At 50.5% G+C, this 18,317-nt stretch overlaps 2 protein-coding genes across 5 annotated transcripts; one reads left to right on the top strand and one right to left on the bottom strand.

Annotated features, from left to right (window-relative positions):
• The first annotated feature begins 282 nt into the window (after nt 1-282).
• FBXL15 (F-box and leucine rich repeat protein 15) lies at nt 283-4,556 on the top strand. 2 transcript variants are annotated; one of them, XM_050898651.1, is made up of 4 exons: nt 283-304; nt 1,111-1,361; nt 2,114-2,616; nt 2,993-4,556. In XM_050898651.1, the coding sequence occupies exons 2-4, from the start codon at nt 1,179-1,181 to the stop codon at nt 3,180-3,182; spliced, it is 876 nt and encodes a 291-aa protein (XP_050754608.1). In that variant the 5' UTR covers nt 283-304; nt 1,111-1,178; the 3' UTR covers nt 3,183-4,556. The 2 variants fall into 2 exon arrangements, with proteins under 2 accessions (XP_050754608.1, XP_050754607.1); XM_050898650.1 differs by lacking the exon at nt 283-304 and adding an exon at nt 906-1,015.
• A 95-nt stretch (nt 4,557-4,651) lies between these two features.
• CUEDC2 (CUE domain containing 2) lies at nt 4,652-17,433 on the bottom strand. Of its 3 annotated transcripts, XM_050898653.1 has the most exons (10): nt 17,378-17,422; nt 15,449-15,511; nt 11,564-11,657; nt 10,566-10,709; nt 10,175-10,236; nt 8,604-8,737; nt 7,290-7,460; nt 6,883-6,944; nt 5,185-5,245; nt 4,652-4,798 (listed from the first exon to the last, which is right to left on the bottom strand). In XM_050898653.1, the coding sequence occupies exons 3-10, from the start codon at nt 11,635-11,637 to the stop codon at nt 4,652-4,654; spliced, it is 855 nt and encodes a 284-aa protein (XP_050754610.1). In that variant the 5' UTR covers nt 11,638-11,657; nt 15,449-15,511; nt 17,378-17,422. The 3 variants fall into 3 exon arrangements, with proteins under 3 accessions (XP_050754610.1, XP_050754609.1, XP_050754611.1); XM_050898652.1 differs by lacking the exon at nt 15,449-15,511 and having other exon boundaries at nt 17,378-17,433; XM_050898654.1 differs by lacking the exons at nt 15,449-15,511; nt 17,378-17,422 and adding an exon at nt 14,394-14,443.
• Between the last annotated feature and the right edge of the window lie 884 nt (nt 17,434-18,317).

Genomic DNA, 18,317 nt, shown 5'->3' with positions numbered 1-18,317 from the left:
GGCCGCCGGGCTCTGCTGGCCCGCCCGCAGCGCCGGAGTCGCTGTCCTCCGCCCGGTGTCCCTGCCTGGCAGGGCCGAGCACTCCCCGCCGCCCCGAGGGCTGCCGTTGTCCGGGGGCTCCCGGGAGGCCCCGGTAACCTGCGCGCTGCCGCCGGGGCGAGGTAAGGGGGCGTGGCCGTGGGCGTGGCGGTGGGGCGCGCGTACTTCCGCCCGCTGGCGTGACGTCGCTCCTGGACGCCGGCGTCGGGGGCGGGGTGAGGCGCAGCTGTATGGAGCGGCCGGGGGCGCCCCGGCGGGGCGGCAGGTACCGGGCCGGGGGGGCGGGCAGGGCTGCCACCTCGGCATGGGGCCCTGTGGCAGGGGGTGGGGTGGGGTGGGGTGCGCAGGCCCCGGTGGGGCTCCCGTGGCCCCCTCGCTGCGGCGGCGGGGGGGCAGCCCGGGAGCCGGGCCCGGGGGCGGCTCTGGGGCCGAGTGCGGCTCCGTGAGGCGGCGGGGGAGGAATGGCCGCGGGCGAGGCCACCCCAGCTGCGGGTTCTGCTGGGGCCGAGTCTAACCGCGGCCTCCAGCCGAAGCTCGGGGGGCTCGGGGCTGCCGGGACCCTTCCGCTCCTTCCTCGGCTCCTGCCCTTCCCCTCGCCGCCTGAGGCTGCGGCCTCATCTCCGCGGAGATGCTGTGTCCCTGCTCCTCGGAGGGAGAGCTCTTTGGGGGGAGCCCGGAGCCTTGTTGCTCCCCACGGGAAGGAGCAGGTGCCTGCCCTCTCCCCCTCGCAGGGTGCCCGAGTGGCTCGGCACTGGATGCAGGGGACTAGCTGCCAGGTGGAGTGATGCTTAGACGTGAAAGCTAGGCACAGCTACCGTGTGGGTGGTGTGGTAGTGCTGCAGCAGTCACTTGGGACTCCTTAAGCAGCTGGTGGAAAGCCCCACCCGAGCTCTCCTGGAGGGCAGTGCAGGCAGGTGGACTCGGATGCCTAAGCAGTGAACGTCCCAGGCTGGGGAGGAGGTGACGCAGGTCGCAGGTGTGTGCCTCGCTGATGGCTAGCCAAGGGGTTGTACCCTGTGGACTGACTGTGGGAGACATCGCTGAGTCTTTCTTTCTGGCTGTTCCTCCTAGAGGCACCCGGCAGTAGGTGTGAGGTGATCTAGCCTGGCTCCCACCGTAGCCTGGCTCCCTGGCGTCTGATGATGAGTTTGACCCCATCCAGGGGATGCCTCCTGGACCTGCCCTGGGAAGATATCTTGGTTCCACATATCCTCTGTCATCTGCCACTGCAGCAGCTCCTGCGCCTGCAGAGGGTCAGCAAGTCATTCCAGTCTCTCATCCAGCTGTACCTGGCCAACATGCGCTGCTTTGACTCAAGCCAGGTATTGGATGGCTCTGAGGCTGGGGGAGACACAGATGTCCTACTGCTCTGGAGCTAACAGGGGAGCATCTGACTGTGCGGAGAAGAAACCTCCAGCCCGGCAAGGAGGCTGGTTTCTGCTCAGGCGCTCGGGTTAATGGCTTGGGTGTCAAACTGGACAGATGGGCTCAGGGAGGAGAGGCGGTGATTCAGCGCCCAGCAATGCCAGCGTCTTTAGCAAGAGGCCTTGGGAGGAGTGAGCCTGGAAGCTCCACCCAGGCCATTATGGGGCACTGGCTGGCAGAAACACAAGCCAGCTCTGGAGTGGCACGGCCTGTTGGTCCTCACAGAGGTTGTGCAATAGGGTGGGTCTGACGGGAGATAACTCTGTGCCTGGTCTTCAGGAAAAGCTTGTGCTGGCCCTGGGAGACACTGCCCGGGACTTGGAAAGACAGGAGTAACTGCTGTTCTGTGAGGACACAGAGTGGTCTAGCAGAGTTTTTGGAGAGCAGAGGTGTGGAGCTCATCATGAGTACGTAAATGCAGGGGTGATGATGGGGGATGGAGAAGCCAGAGCATCTTCTAACTTGTGGCAGTAGCCTTGGCATGAGGGGAGGAGAGCCTGATGGCAGGGTTTGCCCTGGGACAAGGAGAGGGGGTGGCTTTGATCACCACTGTCACAGTGGAAGAGAGGAGGGGAGAGACTATTTGGTGAGGATCAGGCTGATCTGAAACCCTGGGGGATGCCTCATTCTTCCTGGGTTCCCCACACAGATTGGACCTGCTATCCCTCGAGCTGCTTTCGTTAACCTGCTGAAGGACAACGAAGTACTGCAGCAGTTGGTGCTCCAGAACTGCTCTGACTGGCTGACGGACAGGGAGCTGCTCCCGGTCATCGGGCAGAACCACCACCTGCACCAGATCCAGCTGAAGGGCTGTGCCCAGCTCAGTCGCCACGCGCTGGTGGCCATCTCGCTGAGCTGCCCCAACCTGCGCCGGCTCTCCCTGGCTCACTGTGAGTGGGTGGACAGCCTGTCCCTGCGCAGCCTGGCTGACCACTGCAAGGCGCTGGAGGCTGTGGATCTGACGGCCTGTCGCCAGCTGAAGGACGAGGCCATCTGCTACCTGGTGCAGAAGTGCAGCAGGCTCAAGTCTCTGTCGCTGGCTGTCAATGCCAATGTGGGCGACGTGGCAGTTGAGGAGATTGCCAAGTGCTGCCCTGAGCTGGAGCACCTGGACCTCACGGGGTGTCTGCGAGTCAAGAATGACTCCATCAGGTACTGAGCAACGTGGGGAGCCGGGGTGGGGATGGCAGGTGTCTGGGGTGGGGAGAGGAAAAGAATCAGAGAGAAAAGTCAGATTTCTTCATGCTGAAAGCAATGAGAGCTCAGTCTGGGGGAGAAGCCACTAGCAGGCCCTTCAGGAGAGGCACTGTGTGCTACTAACAGCAAATTTCCCAGCATGTTATGGAGGGTGGGTCTGGGATCCGACCATGTCCCTTGAGTTTCTCTCAGACCCCCAGGGTGCTGCTTCCAAAGGATGGTGTGTGTGTGGCACAGTCATGAGCACTGGGCTGCTGGGAGTAGAGAAGAGGGTGAGTGGTGCACTTAGGAGTCCTGGCTTGCAACCTGCGTGTGCTCTCTTTCTTGGCAGGGTCCTGGCTGAGTACTGTCCCAAGCTGCGCTCGCTGAAGGTGAAGCATTGCCACAACGTGGCCGAGTCCAGCCTGAGCATCCTCCGAAGCCGTGGGGTGGAGCTGGATGTGGAGCCTCCGCTGCAGAGGGCTCTCGTTCTCCTGCAGGACGTGGTTGGCTTCGCCCCTTTCATCAACCTCCAGATCTAGAACTGCTGCTGCCGGGGAGGGGGGGACTGACACGACACTGGGATCCCGGGAGGATGCCGGAACCGGCTGCTGTGGAGATGTGCAGATGGAGAGGTCGGTCCTGTTCGTGAAGCTGGCCCAAGTGGGGCTCACTCTTTCCTTTGGGGCTGTTTAGCAGCCGCTGGGTGTTTGTGAGTGGGCTTCATTGGTGCCTCTGGGGAAAGTAACTCCCTCTGCAGTGGCGTGGAGAGCGCGAGTGACTTGCAGGAACACCATGGTGCTGAACAGGCCTTGGCCAGGCCAGCTAATAGATAGGATTTATTATTTGTTGTATTTTAAATCTCTAAGCAGCAGCTGTCCAGAGAGCAGGAGAGCGTTTGATGGGGACTGTGCCCTGAGGTGGGTGTGCAGGGCATGCCAGCAGAGCTGTGGAACAAACCAGGCCAGCTGGAGCAGAAAGGAGAAGAGCTGCCAGCCCTCCTCTTGGGAGAGGGCAGGCCCCTCTGGGCTCTGGGAGGAGGGCAGAGTGAGCCCAGCTCCAGCCTGTGGCCACTGGCCACACTGGCACCAAAGGGCTGGCATGACCCCCGTGCAGCCAGTGTGTCTGTCCCGGCCTATGGTGCTGGTTTAGGCTGGTGCAAGGTGGGAGTTGTTTTCAGGGGGAACATGCTCCTAACTGCAGTTTCACTGACAGAAAAACAAACCTAGCTGTGCTGTCACTGAAAGCAGTTGGTCATCGCCATTTGTTTCTTCCAGCTTCTGACTTAACATTTCAGCGGTGCCCAGGCGTGCTACTATATCCTGCTCCATGTTGCATGGCTGGAGCTTTGGCACTCAACAGTGGTGAGAAATGGCAGGAGCCCTGGCCATGCTGTCAGCTGGAGTTCATGGAGTGCTGCAGGTTGTGTTGGCAGGGAGAGCCTAGCTCTGGTCTGGAGTGCAGCCTCAGCCCTTGTATCCACTAGGTGGTTAACCAAACAGCAGCCACATCTTGTGGTGAATGTGATGAAGACAGTAATTAGGGGAAGAGAGGATGACCCTGCTCCTATCTTTGGCCCCAGGAGGGATTGGAGGCAGTGTCCATAAAGCATGTGCATGCTCCGGCTGAACTACACACCAACTCACATCATCTTTATTAACACTGGCACTCAATTTAAAGCAACAGTGCACACAGACTTGTAAAAAGCTTGCTGCAAAAGCACAAGCCACATCTTAGATCTAAAAATGTCCCATGCAAGGAATAGCAGAGAATGCCCAGGCCCCAGAGAGCCACTGCGGTGTGCCCCTGGGGGCAGAGGGACAGCTACACAAGGAGAGAAGTTTCCTCCTTGTCAACCAGGTTAGTTGAGGAAGCTGAAAGCAGTGTTCTGGCTCCCAGGTTAGTTCCAGTTAGTGGCAGGTGGAGGAGTCCCCTCATCCCTAGTGCCACGTGTCCATCCTGCCATGCCTGGCCGGCGAGGTGGAGGCTGAAGAGCAGGAGGACCTGGCTGTCAGTGGAACTTGTACTTCCTGGCTGGTTTGAGGCTGATGTAGGTTCTCTTCATCTCCTCGCTCTCAGGCTTCTTGATGTCTTTGTACCTCTCTCCCTTTGTACTCACCACTTGGTTATCGATATAGCGGATCAACTTCTTGGGAGCCTGGAGAGGAAAGACATTAACACCAAGTGGATGGACAGCCACACTGCTAGGGAAAGGGAGGGGACAAGCAGAAGCAGAGCTGTGCTCTGGCGGGCGGGTCCAGGAAGACTGCTTTACCCATCCTTTGTGTTGGGAATCTTGGCCAAAACTGGGAAGGAACCTGTCTGATGGGGGGCAGCAGGAGCCATGCTAGTCAGGAATGGTAGGAACTGACAGACCCTGTAGCACCTTCGCTAAGCTAATCTTCCCTCTTTGCTGACTAGCAGGCTCTGTGAATGGTCCTGCCTTTGGCCTGCCCTGTTGCTTTTTGGGCTTGCAGCCTGATTTTTAAACCTTGTAGCCAAAGGACATTCAAACTGCTGGTGAGCTGAGACTGCTCTTCTTACCTCTTTGGGTGGAGCTGGCCGATGTGTCTTCTGATCGTCTGCACTATCCACCATCATGTATCTGGAACACAAGAGGCATTTAGTGAACACTGTAACGTGCATTGCCTGGGGCTATTCACAGCCTATGATCTTTCTCCCCTGGCTGGTTTGTGGCTGTGCAATGTGTCCTACTTGCCTAGATTGCAGCTAGGAGCACTTAATGTTCCCCTCTGGATGAAACGGGCAAGAAGTGTGTCATCCTTCTGGTGAGAATCCAGCAGGATTCTCCTGCAGTAGCATCCTTACCCGTATGTGAAGGGTATTGAAAAGTCAGGCTGTTGAGAATACTGATAGCCCCTGCGGAACTGAGAGATGCTGAGGTCTGGTGTGTGCTGCCATTGGGGCAGCTTTGCTCCTTCTCAGCCCAAGTGATGGTGGCCAAAGGAGACAGAGGTGAGATTACAGGACCGAGCTGGCTGCTTCTGCCCTGAAGAGATAGTATTCCTTTTACACTCCACCTATTACTGGAGTATGAAACGGGTCTGTGCTGGAAGCAACTTCATAAAAGCACCTCATTCCCTATGTGATTGAAACATCAAGGCCCAAGCATTTGCCTGCTGTACTGCTGAGTTACCACTCTTGAGACTTTGGTGCTGGTTTAGCAGGTGGACAGCACAGCTGACCATGATTTCTCCTTCGGTATAGTTGCTCCTGTGTATCTTCAGCTATGGTGATCTGCTCTCTGTACCTGTGCTTGACTTGATGTTTAAAGTACAGGATGTTGCCAAAATGTCATTAAAGTGAAGCTCCCAGAAACATAACTAGCAGCTGGTGCTTTTTTGTTCCCTTGCATGTCACTCTGAAACAAACCTGCACAGGAGACAGGCAAAGACAGGGATTGCTAATTCTGCCTGGATGCCATTCTGCCTTGCTTTATCTTCTCTAGCCCATTGACTGTTTATTCTTTCACTGGGGAGGATGTTAAGTAGTGGAAAAGATGTGGCTGGATAGACACGTGGAATCTGCATGCCCGCAGGAGGATACTCATGAAAGCTGAGATCTTAAAGCAGATCGATGAAACCACAGTGTGGGTTCTCCTATTGAGAATTAAATGCTTTTGGAAATGAATGAAGGCAAACCAATCTAAAGCCACTTTCATTCCCAAGAAGTCCATAGGGGGACTTCAGAGAGGTTTCTTTAAATGCATTGAATTCACACCTTCAGCAACTGAGATTTAATCTTCCCAGTGTTGCTGTACAGGCAGTCTCTTAAAGATATCTTTAGCCTTGTTTGGACTGTCTCCAAGGATGGAGGTATGAATGAGTTGCCGTAGTTCTACAAGTCACCATGCGTTACCTGAACTGCAGCATGATGTTTGTGCCTTAAACCTTTAACTGGGACCTTAGCTGACAGTACTATGATTTACACTATACCTGTGTGTAACCTCACGCACAGCCAGCGCTGTGACCCAGCTGGTGCAGGTAACCTGTTTCTGTGCCAGAGCTCTAAAAGAAACCCAAACCTGTGTTTTCCCACCTGATGATTGTATTTGTGCTTAGATGTGTTCAGCTATACCCAAATCAGCTTCATGGCATCCTTACTAAGCATCGTACAACCCAAGGTCTTTATAGACCACATTGTCATTCAGACCTTCCCCAAACTGCCACCTCTTCCTTTACTGGGAGCACAATAAGAGGTTCTTTGCTGCTGGGTACTTACTTCTGTAGGATAACCTGTTTTAGTTCCTCATGGTTGGGTGCTCTGCGGGGCCGTGCCAGTTCCTGGGAGGAGACAAGGTGGGTGCATGAGAAGCACAACACGCGGGGTGTACAGCTACCCCCCCGCTAGCTCAGTAGGCCCAGCTACTGGTGCAGCACTCCAGTCCCTGTGGGAAGCGGGGTGCCAGCCACAGCTCCGCTGGGGTGCTGGCTCGGCTGCGGGCACAGCCTGTGCTCAGAGAGCCAAGGGAGGAGAGTGGCAGTTGCTCTGGGTGATCCTCCTGGCTCATTGTGCAGAAAGTTCCTGCAGTCAAAGCTGCTGCTTGCAGCAGACAGCTGGGATACCTGTGTGCCCCTGCGCTCTGCCCTGCTCCTTGGCCTGCTGCCACCCAGCTCAGAGTACAGTACCTTCACGCTCGCACCTGCTGGGCCAATTTCCACCTTCTCCTCCACAATTAACTGCACTGCCTCCTCCAAGTTTCCCAAGGCCATGGCGAGTGCCTTCTCTGCCTGGCTCACAGTACAGGCCGGGAACATCTCCAGTAGCAGCTCCACCCCGTCCTTCAAGTCATCGCCTTCCTAGTTGGAGGAAGAGACAGAGGTAAGTTGGGGATACAGTGAGGAGAGGGCTATCGAAAAGGGCCTCTCTGGTTTTGCATTGTCAGGAAATTCAGCTTGCCCTTAGCTGAAGGCTTTCTCTCCTTACAAGCGTGACTAAATCCCATTCCTGAAGCTAACAGGGGACTATATCTTTGCAAGGACAAAGCATCACTTTTCCTTAATCTCCTCCCCCTGTATTTCAACTTTCTTTAAAGTAGGGCTGCTGTGAACTGGCTCATCTGTGTGGCCATGCTATGTTTCTCCTTAGCAGTGAGCTTTCTGGACATTATGGTGCGAATGCTTGAACTCCTGCTCGCCTTGTAAAGTTGTATGTGCTTTGATCAGAAAGGGAAGGGACTGCTAAACAGTGACCTGTGGCAACATCCGAAGGAAGCGCAGCAGCAGCATTGGCTAGAAGGCTGTGGACACAGAATGACTGCGCTGCAGAGCAGGAAGAGATCAGTACTGGAGAAACAGCAAGCGGGGCGTGGGGGAAGGAGGTGGGGGGGGATCTGCTAGGTGCTGCAATGCCTGTAGCATGGGTCATGCTGAATGGTGCTGCAGGATCAGGACCACTGGGCCAATGACTCAGTGCTGTATAGCTCAGTAAGTGCACAGCACAGAAGGTCTTTGAGGGTGGGACCGATGTCTTCGGGACTGACACCCAGACATGACTGCTTCCTGTGCAGATACTGCGTGATAGCTGGGGAGAGAAATGGTGATCCAGCTAAAACTGTGGAGTGAGGCTAGGGGAACAGGGTGAAGCAGGGTGGAGCCTGGCTAGTGCTGCAGAGGCGTCCCCATAGTGCTGCTGTGGGATCTCTGAGGGCACTGGGACAGGCTCTCTCAACCATCGCTCTGGCTCATCCTTTCCAGTGGCTGGAAAGGATGAGCCAGAGCAATGGATCGTACTCTTCTATCAGCACATAATTTTCTTTGTCCACTTACTGACACAGTCTTGCTCAGGCCATACAATGGAGGAGATCACAGACACCAGTGATGCTGCATCACAGCCTATGCTATGGTTCCTTCCAGAGCCAGAAAATGCCCTCAGGTGGTGCTCGTAGCCTAGTGCTGGGTGACTGTCCCCAGTGCTCCTGCTCCTCTGCAGGGTGCTCATACCTGGGCCCCGGCTCCGTCTGTTGAAGTGCACAGCCCTTCCCCGTTGCAGGTTCCAGCTCCAGGCTCCTGGCCCTTGGTCAGGTCTTCAGAGGGTGCTTCACTCCTGCTTTCCACAGCCTTTTGGCCAGGTTTTTCTTAAAGACATAGTGATTGATATCTTCTGAGGAACAGTCCCACTAAGGCTAGAGCTCTGTGCTTTCTGTTGGCATTAGATTACTAGTGCATTGTGTGCCAAAGCAAATCCCTTCTTAAGTGACAAGACTGGGAAGCACTACTGTTCCTCCTGCCCTCAGCAGCAACAGCTGCAGCTCTGCTCACACCGACCTACAGGAAGGCAGTGCTAGCGCATGCTGGAGTGCCCAAGTGCTGCATTTCCAGGCGTGGGCTGCTTGCGAATTCAATTCTACCTGTCAATTCTCGGCCCGCTAGTGCTTTGGCTGTGGATATTACGGTATTTTTGTTACATTTCTAAGAATTCCCTGGTGTTTGCTCTAACTTTGAACTAAGGTGTGGTTTTGATTTTAGATTTGGGAATACACTCTGGTAGTCCCCTGTATGCGAGCCAGCACATCCTGTGATCAGGTTACTCTGATGCGTCTCTCTTTACAGGCTCTTTCTGTGTCACTGTAAGAAGAATCATTTCACCTCTGTTCTGTCCTCTCTAAAACTGGGATGGTGCTGTCCTTCCACACTCTGGCTACATCAGGATCCTCAAAGGGTAGGATGCAGGGGACCAGAGCAGTAGATTTTGTCAAGTTCAAGAAAGCAGCAAGTAAAAGACAGGACTGACTGTTCTACACTGTATAGCCTTCTGGCAAGACAGCAGTGATGTTGCTAGATAAGCAAAACCCAGACTGGTGTGTCCTGAAACATTTAATATCCAGGCACTTCACCTGTCTGTTCTTTAGTGGGAATTACCTTTGGGGCTGATTAATATAGCAGTCCAGCTGATCTGTGAATGCTGAGGTTAGAAAGGGCCATTGGGATAGTGTAGTCTTCTGCAGTCCTGCGTAGTGCAGGCCAGAGCACATCATTGCTCATTTTGCATCCGTGCCAGGGTTCATGGGTGAATGGGAAGTAAGCTTTGAGGATGCTCGAAGTCTAGAAGTGTTACACATAATCAGCTGGATTCTCTATTTGATGATGCACCTGACATGGGCTGCCCAGTGGTAGTGTTGCTTAGGCAGATGGCTATCAGAGGCAGGCAGAAATCCTCACTTTCAGAATTAACCTACAGTAGAATTTCAACAAGCAGCCCTGTATCTGCTATTTCTTCCTTATTACTCTAGATTTGATCTCCACAGAGGTGTCTGGAGATCTGATCAAGTGTTTTTCACCCCAGTATGTCTTGGACAGTATTCCATACGACTCAAACCTCCCATGTGCTGATATCAAAAACCTGACTGAACATTAAAAAAAAATTGTCAGTCAATTCAGACTACCTTATGAGATCCTAACTGTGGCAAACAAGATGATTGTATTCTATCCTGTGACATTTCTCAACTCCAAACACTAAGACTGAAAACGTACAGAATATACCTTCTTGTGCTGAAATTGTCTGTATAACTCACCTTTGTTGCGAGCTTCACCAAGCCTTTCTGAGAGGGAGAACATCATTTCACAAACATCACCACTGCAAGAGACAGAAGCTGCATATTTAGTGTGAGGAATAAAAGCGGTAGCCTATCCTACTTGGCTACCGCTTTATAGAAAGACAAGGCTTAATGGGAATAATAAAATAATAAAATAAACTGGTATTTCAGATGGCCAAGGACCTACTTGCAGACTATACTGGGATTAGCATCTGTGTATTCAGGCAAAGACTGACTTAATCATAACGGCACAGGTTTGGTACTAATACATCTTCAACTGAGTATAACAAAAGAATTTATGGTACTGAGGGGCTTGGGTCCCAGCCCCCAGTACATGGCATGGACATGCAAAGCAATAATATTCACATACCTGTGGATTTCTGCAAAACCAGGGATATATGCCTCCATCATTTCCACAAAGGTGTCCATGTCAAAAGTCTCCTCTGAGGACTCTGGTGAGCCCAGCTCTTCCAGGACTCCCGTGATATAAGAGAAGAAAACATCATCCATCCCACTGGAGACAGAGAGAACGCAGGACATGGCAGCAGGGTCAACAACCCCATTTTTTCTCTCTCTTTCTCTCCACTCCCATTCCCCCTAACCTTCTGTCTTTCTAATAAAGCAGCAGAAGGACCTATGTGGACTGTATCTTATGGGCAGATCCCACCAGTAAAGCCAGGTAGCAGGTGGTCAGCGGTTGACTGGGAAGCATTTATGCATAAAATACTGCATGCTGTCCTGCTTCCTGGGCAGCACTGAATGAAAGCCCCAGCGTGTGCCCAGAGGCTGTGCTCCTGTAGGTGCTTCAGCTGAGCTAACCAAAATATTCCAAGTGCTCAAACCCTGACTTTTCTATGCTGACTGGTGTTTCAGGTGAGGTCATCATATTCTGTCAAGTTGCAATTTCTATGGGATGCAGCGTTCTCTGCTTGCTGCTCTCCACACTTGTGTCACTGCTGCCACTGGCTGCAAAACCAGCTGCTTTGTTCCAGCCTCAAGGTGGCTGTATCTCTGCATGCAGGCAGAGTTCAAAACAGGGAGAGCCCTGACATAGCATTATGCTGCTCAGAAAGCCCTTTGGGAGCACTGTGGAATGAAGGGAATCCCATATTCTAATGTGTATTACTGGACAGGAAATTAATCATCTTGGTTGTCAAAGAAATGACATTGCTAGATTGCAATGCTAAACGATAGCTGTTCAAGCATTCCCATCACAGCCTGTGCAAATTACCTGCATCCTGGATCTGACTTAAGGAAAAGCAATACAAAGTACAGGAAAGCTACAGAGTTCAGTATAATGTGTAGAGGGACAATTAATGCAGAGTTCAAGCTAGAACAATGATATTGGATCTTCCTATCTCAACATACCTGAGGTCTGCTGCAGGGATGTGGGACTGGATGAAGTGTGTCAGTGTGTCTCGAATGATTCTTTCAAGCTCCATGTCTCTCTAAACCTTTTTCTCTAAAAAAAAGGAGGAAAAAGAAAACTCCATGTAATTTCAAAGGTAAGAAGTAGATCAAAATATCAGCAAGATCAAAAGGTAGGCATGGTATAGGCAAGTGTGCTCTTCCCATCAGAACAATTCACAAACTCCTCCAATATGTCTTGTCATCCCTGGGTAACAGCAGGCAAAGATATCCACAAAAAGCAGCAGTATGAGGATCCACTGGAAATACCAGCCCAAAGCAGCCCAATATCTCGGGCCTCTCCTGCTCGTGTTGATGCTGGCAGTATGCAGCTGTACTGTACATTTAAAATGTCCCCTCTAGGAAGCAAAGCTGGAAATGCAGATGTGTCCAGCTGCAGGACCTCAGAGACACCTCCTGAGCTGGAATACTGTGCTGTCTGGCGAGGAAGCAGCGGGTAGTGGGTTTGCATGCTCAGTGCAGAAAGGGGTGGACCTTCCAGCTAAGAGCATTCACAGTGATGCTTGGACTCAGGAACGAGTGGGAGGAGGGGTAATGTCTCCTAAAGAAAGGACAACCTAGAGCGTATTTTACAGGGAAATACCAAGCAGGGCACAGACAACTAGTCTGCCAGCCAAAATATCAAAGGTCTCCAGGTCAGGCACGGACTGCCAGTGGAATCCTGCCCAAACAGGAGCCCGTTGTTGTGCTCCGTAAATAAGCCATTCTGCAGTTGATGCCGCTGCAACAAGGGGCACTTGATAACCCAAAACTCAGAGGAGTTCTAAGAATCACAGAGCTCCTACAGAAGCAATGGCAGAGAGGGGCTGCCCACAGCCCTCCTTCAGCTATCAGTACTGGGCCTGAACTGAATTGGGTGGAGAAACGCCATTCCTTAACCATTCCTTCCCCCTGGGGTCTGCGAAGCTGCTGGGTGGACAAACTCCTGGTCTAAGCACCGAGTTCTTCTGAGGAAGGAAACTAGCCCTGCATATAGAGAAACTGATGTGGTCATCGGTCAGAGAGCTTCCAAAGGTCATCATGCTCCCACCAGTGCAGCTCCCTCATTCCAACCACACCAGGACCTGACCAGGCCTGTTTAACACAGAACTTGTGGAGCAGTCATATGGGTTGCCAAGAGACAATTCCCATGTTCCCATGGGAATCAAAAAGGTTTGGCGTTTCCCGAGATGAGACTTCCAGAGCTAGCAAGATACAAACAAAACCACTCCACGGCACTCAGCACTGCTCTTGCAGGACCTAGAGAGAACCAAAGCCCAGCAGCCTGTTGGGAGGTCCATCTGCAGTCTCGGGGCCCGTTCAAGCTCTGCGCTGTGCTTGGCCACCACGGCAGGTGCCGAGAGCACACAGGCACTCCTCTGTTTGTGGCTGGCCAGAGGAGCACACCCAAGCCAGCTAGGCCTGCCTCTGGCTATGGTCACACTGAAGCTCTAGGGATTTGGCTCTCGATATCGAGGCAGAAAGCTGTGACACAGGCTTACGCAAAAGTACTCTGCTGGGTATATGGCATCTCACATTGCATCTCCCTGCACTGATTCACCATCAAATATTCCCAGTCTGTGCTCTTCTACTCTTCAGGGCTTTGAACAAATACAGATTTTGCTACCTGAAGAACCATCTCTTACTGAATCCCTCTGTCAGTGCCATTCCCTTGGGGCAGTAGGGAGACAAATACAGAAAGAACCTCACAGCAGTGGGCACAAACAGTGAGACATACTCATATAGAAGAACTGCCCCAATTTTCACTGTGTTCAAAGCTAAACACAAAACCCATCTAATCACCTCAACTTTCCTGCAGCTACTATTAGTACCAACCCTCCCACTGATCTAGATCCAGTAACTAAAAAAGAAAACAAACCTTCTTTACATGTGCCTCTCACATGGGGGAAATGAACAATGAGTTACAAATGCTGTACCACTATACGACCAACATACATGTATTCAAACACAGCACGTGCAGAAACAGCCAGAGGAAGGGGCTTTGAGCAACCTGGTCTAGTGGAAGGTGTCCCTGCCCGTGGCAGGGGGGTTGGAGCTAGATGATCTTTAAGGTCCCTTCCAACCCAAACCATTCTATGATTCTATGATGATTCTATGATCACCAAAAAGGATTATTTGTTTGCTGTTTCTGTCTTAAGCTAAAAAATTTCTTTGCCTCCTGTAATTTCAATTAGAAAATTCCCATTTCACAGCATTAGAGGAAAAGAAGAGTCCAAACTTTTTCAGGTAGGAGCTCTTCACGCAAACACCCAAAGTGAGCTCCTGAGCTCCTGTGCTGCTTTTATTTTTCAGCCTCACAAGGATCCTTTGTTTGCATTTTTCTCACTTTTGCAGATGTCATGGCCTGCAAGTGTGGAGGCTGGCTGTAAAAACAACCACGTGTAAAAACACCTTCCCGCTGCCCATTTGTTGTTTCTGTGTGTTTTGTGCGTTCTCTACTGGTGTGACAGAACCAAATTTATCTTTGTCATCTTTGCAACATACCCAGAAAAAAAGGTGAGCTTTGTTCTATCCTTCTCAGACATCAAAAAGCCAATTATAAGATTTTGAATCTCACTGTTGGCAATAATACCGTCCTAAGCAGCATGTTTTTCCCCCATTTTAAGCTGAATCTGCAAATGCTGGCAACCACCAAGCCCCCTGAACTTGCAAGAACAAGAAAAGTAATTTTCTTTTTTACAGAAATCAGGGATGGGAAATCAACATATAGCAGTCAAAATATTCTTACTACAGTCACTACTATCAAGAAGAATGCTTATTTCCTTCTTACTCAGTCTACATGACATCCTGGGAACTGGAAGTCTAAAAGATTTCGTCCATTTCCATGAAACAGGCCAATATTCTGTAAGAGATAACTGTATAGTAACCAATAACATTTCCTGACAACCCAATTACCTGAACAACAGAGCACAATTCACCACGTCAAAGGCACTTTTGTGAGGTCCATAAATTAGCTGCTGGTAATTTATTCTGATCAATAGAACAGGCAAAGTCACTCATCTCCTTAATCAAAGCCACTTGCAGGCAAGTGTCAGACTGGGACAAGAGAAACACAGAAAAAAATAATTCAGGAACAGCAGTATCGTAGCTACGGCCAGTCACTAACTGATCTTGAATCCATTTCCCAACCTCTGACAACCAAAAGAAATGCTGGTGTGAAGTATTTGAAAATATTCAGGTATTTTCTTGTGGAGTTACCATGCTGTATCTGAACAAAAGCTATTTCCTTGTGTCTATGAGAGGAAAGAAGGCAGCAGGTTTTAACCATCGGGTATAAATTCTCTCTGGCATCTCAGACAAATCCATCCACCAGCATACTCGGATTTAAGGTTTACATCCAGAGAAGGCAAGCTGCCACCTTTAGCCTGCCTTTGAAGAAAGGAAACCCTTTAAATAACAAAAGCACAGTCTTACACTGAAAGATAGAAAGCAGCTACGTGATCAAGTATTTCTTCAAGGGTCAGCCATCGCCCTTTCACCTGAAGAACACATCTCTGCCTCTATAAAACCAGAGGCAGAAGAGAGACAAATGCACTTGCATTTGATCATTTATTGCCATGGGGGAGAGATTTTATTCCCTGGTAAACAGTCCTTACAAAACTTAACATCTGGGGGATCTGTAGTGCACAATGGTCTTGGCCGAATGAGGCTTATGGAAGACAAGTCCTGAAGGTCCTTCGGCCTTTCAGATTTGGTGGGTATTTTCTTGAAATAGAGGGAGCTGATTAAAAACCCACGTACAAACATTTAAAAATGGATTCTTCAAGGAATAAACCAATGTTGCTGCATATTCCTCCCCACATAGCCAAGTTTAGAATTACATACCTCAGGACACCAAAGCACCTTATGCATTATACCTTCAAATGCCACATTTTTTCTAGTGGTGACCTGCAATAGTTAAGGGGGAGATTTACTAGAAGGGCTTATCCTATGTGCATAGTTTTGTGGAGGAGTGATTTATAATGCACAGAATGATCTAAAACCCAAAGGCAGAAATCACTCTCCTGAGAGCTCAATTTTACTGAAAAGGTGTTACCATCTTTTTAAACTTGCAGCCATAATTGCAATGTGGATTTTAAGATCACTTTAGTGGTGGTCAGCTGATTCAAACATATCTATGAAAGTCCTTCTGCATTTCTTGTCATTATAATGTGGGCTCTGCTTAACATGTTGCACAGAACTATTTTTTAAAACATATGGTCAAGAAATGGTATTCCTATTGCTCTGCACTCGGCTAGAGCCTCACAGTTTTGCACCGTCAGAACAAGACACCTTCAACCCTTGGAACTCCCTGTCACTTTTCAGACAGTCTTTAAACACCGGGGTTTATTATTAAAGAGTGAGCAGTGGAGCACTGTATGTCATCTCATTAAGACAGGCTTGGTTTGAAATATCAGGAGTGCTTACTTGATCCACATAATGTCACGTGGCATACATATTTCCTCACCTCAGGCAGAGAAAAGTGGTATCAGTTCTCAAAATGTGAATGTAAAAATTATTCATTTTCTGTACTAGATACTTTGGCCAGCAGCTCAACAGAGTTTGCCACCCTACAGCCTGTCTTGAGAACCTAGTAATCTCCATTACCCTTGCATTTTCCTTCCTAACATGTTAATGTCAAATTTGGGTTTTTTTTTTGTAAAACAGCTGCAGAAACAATAACCCTCTAAAAGTACCATTATCCTTGTGGTGTCTGAAATATCTACTTATGCTATATTCAAGAAAAGTTGGCTTCTTTTTGTACAATTCACATGAATCTGCCTTTCTTTAAAAAAAAAAGGGTGAAAATCTGAAATGCTTGCACACAGCTGGATCATTTCCAAAGGCTCTTTCAACTCAAATTTCAGTAATCATTCTCAAATGGTCAATGTGATGATTGATCATGGCTTGGACTTTATATTAACAAGACAGACTTGAGGAGAGCAATTTAGGAAAATGTTTCTGAGCTAGGAGGGACCGCCATTCGGATGTATATCAACTTTTATGAGACCATAAATTTGCCTACCAATGACTTGAGGTTTCTGCAAGTGGAAGGAGATGGGTGTTGTACGCCTTGGATGCTTCTCAGAACAGGTTAGAGAAAGTTTAAGTAAATCTGATCTGGCTGAGGGATTGACTAAAACACCTTGAAAAGGTTCCTTTAGCTCAAGTAATTATTCTTGAGCAAGTAACAGGACAGGGATGGTTCACTGTGCTCTCTCTGAAAACTTGTTATGAGAAAGCACAGAGCACGTCTCATGCAGCTTTGTGTGTGTGCGTGCACGTGTGTCTGTGCTTGGGGAGTGCGGATCTCTGGGATATCAGGAGCTCTCAGTGTAGCCCGTGACATACAGCCTCAGAGGAAATCTCTCAAAAGCCAGACCTGCAGGACAGAGAGCGAGCTGTGGCTATATTCCACCGAACTACTTGACCTCCTGAAACTTTGCAGGCTTAAAAGAAAACTTTCCAGGCTGAGTTAACACCTTACAGATGTAATTTCAGTGCTCCCATTTTTTGTTTTGCTTGCTAAAGAAGTCCCTGAAAGGACTTTCACAGTGTGGTTGCTATGGGAAAGCAGGCTGAGGTCATTGTGCATGTTAACACAATTAACTGCTTAATGCTCTAACATTAAAATAAGGCTTTCGTTAATAACTTAGTCCCACTAAATTACAGTAATGGAAGATAGTAATGCCAGTGGCCATACTCTTCCCTCACCCCCAGATCTGCGCTGGACAGCTGCACTTGGGTGGTGCTCTGCTGACACGGGGCCCTTACCTGAGCAGAAGTATTGCCTGCGCAAGGACCTCGGCTCACGGCCGTGTTTACGAATTCACTTCAGTGCCTGCAGAAGAGTCGACGGTCCATCCTATGACTGCTTGGCCCAAGCCATGAATGAGGGAGTCCTTTATGGGAAAGGAAAGCTGCATTAGCTGGAGCAGGAGCACAACGGCATTGTTCTCTGTATATTGGTGTCTTTATGCTTTATGTCACTTGTGACTGTTTCCCCCAATGCAAAGGGTACAGCTTCATCCTTTGGAATAAAACGTACTGTGTGAAAGGCTAACTTGGACATGAGAATAGCGTACTTGTCAGCCTTCAAATTCACTGCCACGTTGGGATGTTTTTCAACATCTGCAATTTCTGTAGCAAGGCCTGCAGCGGTCTCTGAACACGGCTGACGTATTCCAAAAGCACTGGTGGCCTCATCGCCACTGCGAAGCAGAACTTGTTTCTGGTGGCTTTAAGGAGACGGACCAGAAAGCGAGCGCTGGGTTTCCCTGCTGCTGCTTCTGCGTGCTTGTGGCACATCGCCACGGCCAAAGCACCACACAGCCCCGCGCTGGGTGAACGGCTGATGTTTATCTTCAGCTGTAATACCATACCCAACTATTGGCTGGGCAACTTTGGGCCGTTATTTATTTTCGCTGTGCCTGTTGCCCCTCACTAGCGGACAAGAATTATCTCAGGGGGGCTTGACAGAATTCGGCAACCGAGTGCCCGAAACACACCGTGAGCAGACCGAGCGCCGCCCCAACACCGTGCCCCCCTCCGCGCCCCTCACTGTGGCTGAATCTCCACGCCACTTGCCAAACGCGTGTCCGCACGCTGCGGGGGGCTGTCCGGTTACGCTGCCCAGCCCTCGGCCTGCAGACGCCTCCGTGACCCCCCCGGTCCCTCTCCCCGGGCAGCAACCGGCTCCTCGCACCTGCCGGCG

The sequence above is a fragment of the Gymnogyps californianus genome, chromosome 6, assembly GCF_018139145.2.
Source record: "Gymnogyps californianus isolate 813 chromosome 6, ASM1813914v2, whole genome shotgun sequence".
Lineage (NCBI taxonomy): Eukaryota > Metazoa > Chordata > Aves > Accipitriformes > Cathartidae > Gymnogyps > Gymnogyps californianus.
This window is presented reverse-complemented; position numbering and strand designations above follow the sequence as displayed.

Coding starts and splice junctions, on each gene's coding strand:
- FBXL15 (XM_050898651.1), top strand. CDS start 1,179: ATGATGAGTTTGACCCCATCCAGGGGATGCCTCCTGGACCTGCCCTGG. Junction 1,362..2,113: donor GCTGCTTTGACTCAAGCCAG/GTATTGGATGGC, acceptor TTCCCCACACAG/ATTGGACCTGCTATCCCTCG. Junction 2,617..2,992: donor GTCAAGAATGACTCCATCAG/GTACTGAGCAAC, acceptor CTTTCTTGGCAG/GGTCCTGGCTGAGTACTGTC.
- CUEDC2 (XM_050898652.1), bottom strand. CDS start 11,637: ATGGAGCTTGAAAGAATCATTCGAGACACACTGACACACTTCATCCAG. Junction 5,246..6,882: donor AAACAGGTTATCCTACAGAA/GTAAGTACCCAG, acceptor CTTGTGTTCCAG/ATACATGATGGTGGATAGTG. Junction 4,799..5,184: donor GGCCAGCTCCACCCAAAGAG/GTAAGAAGAGCA, acceptor TTTCCTCTCCAG/GCTCCCAAGAAGTTGATCCG.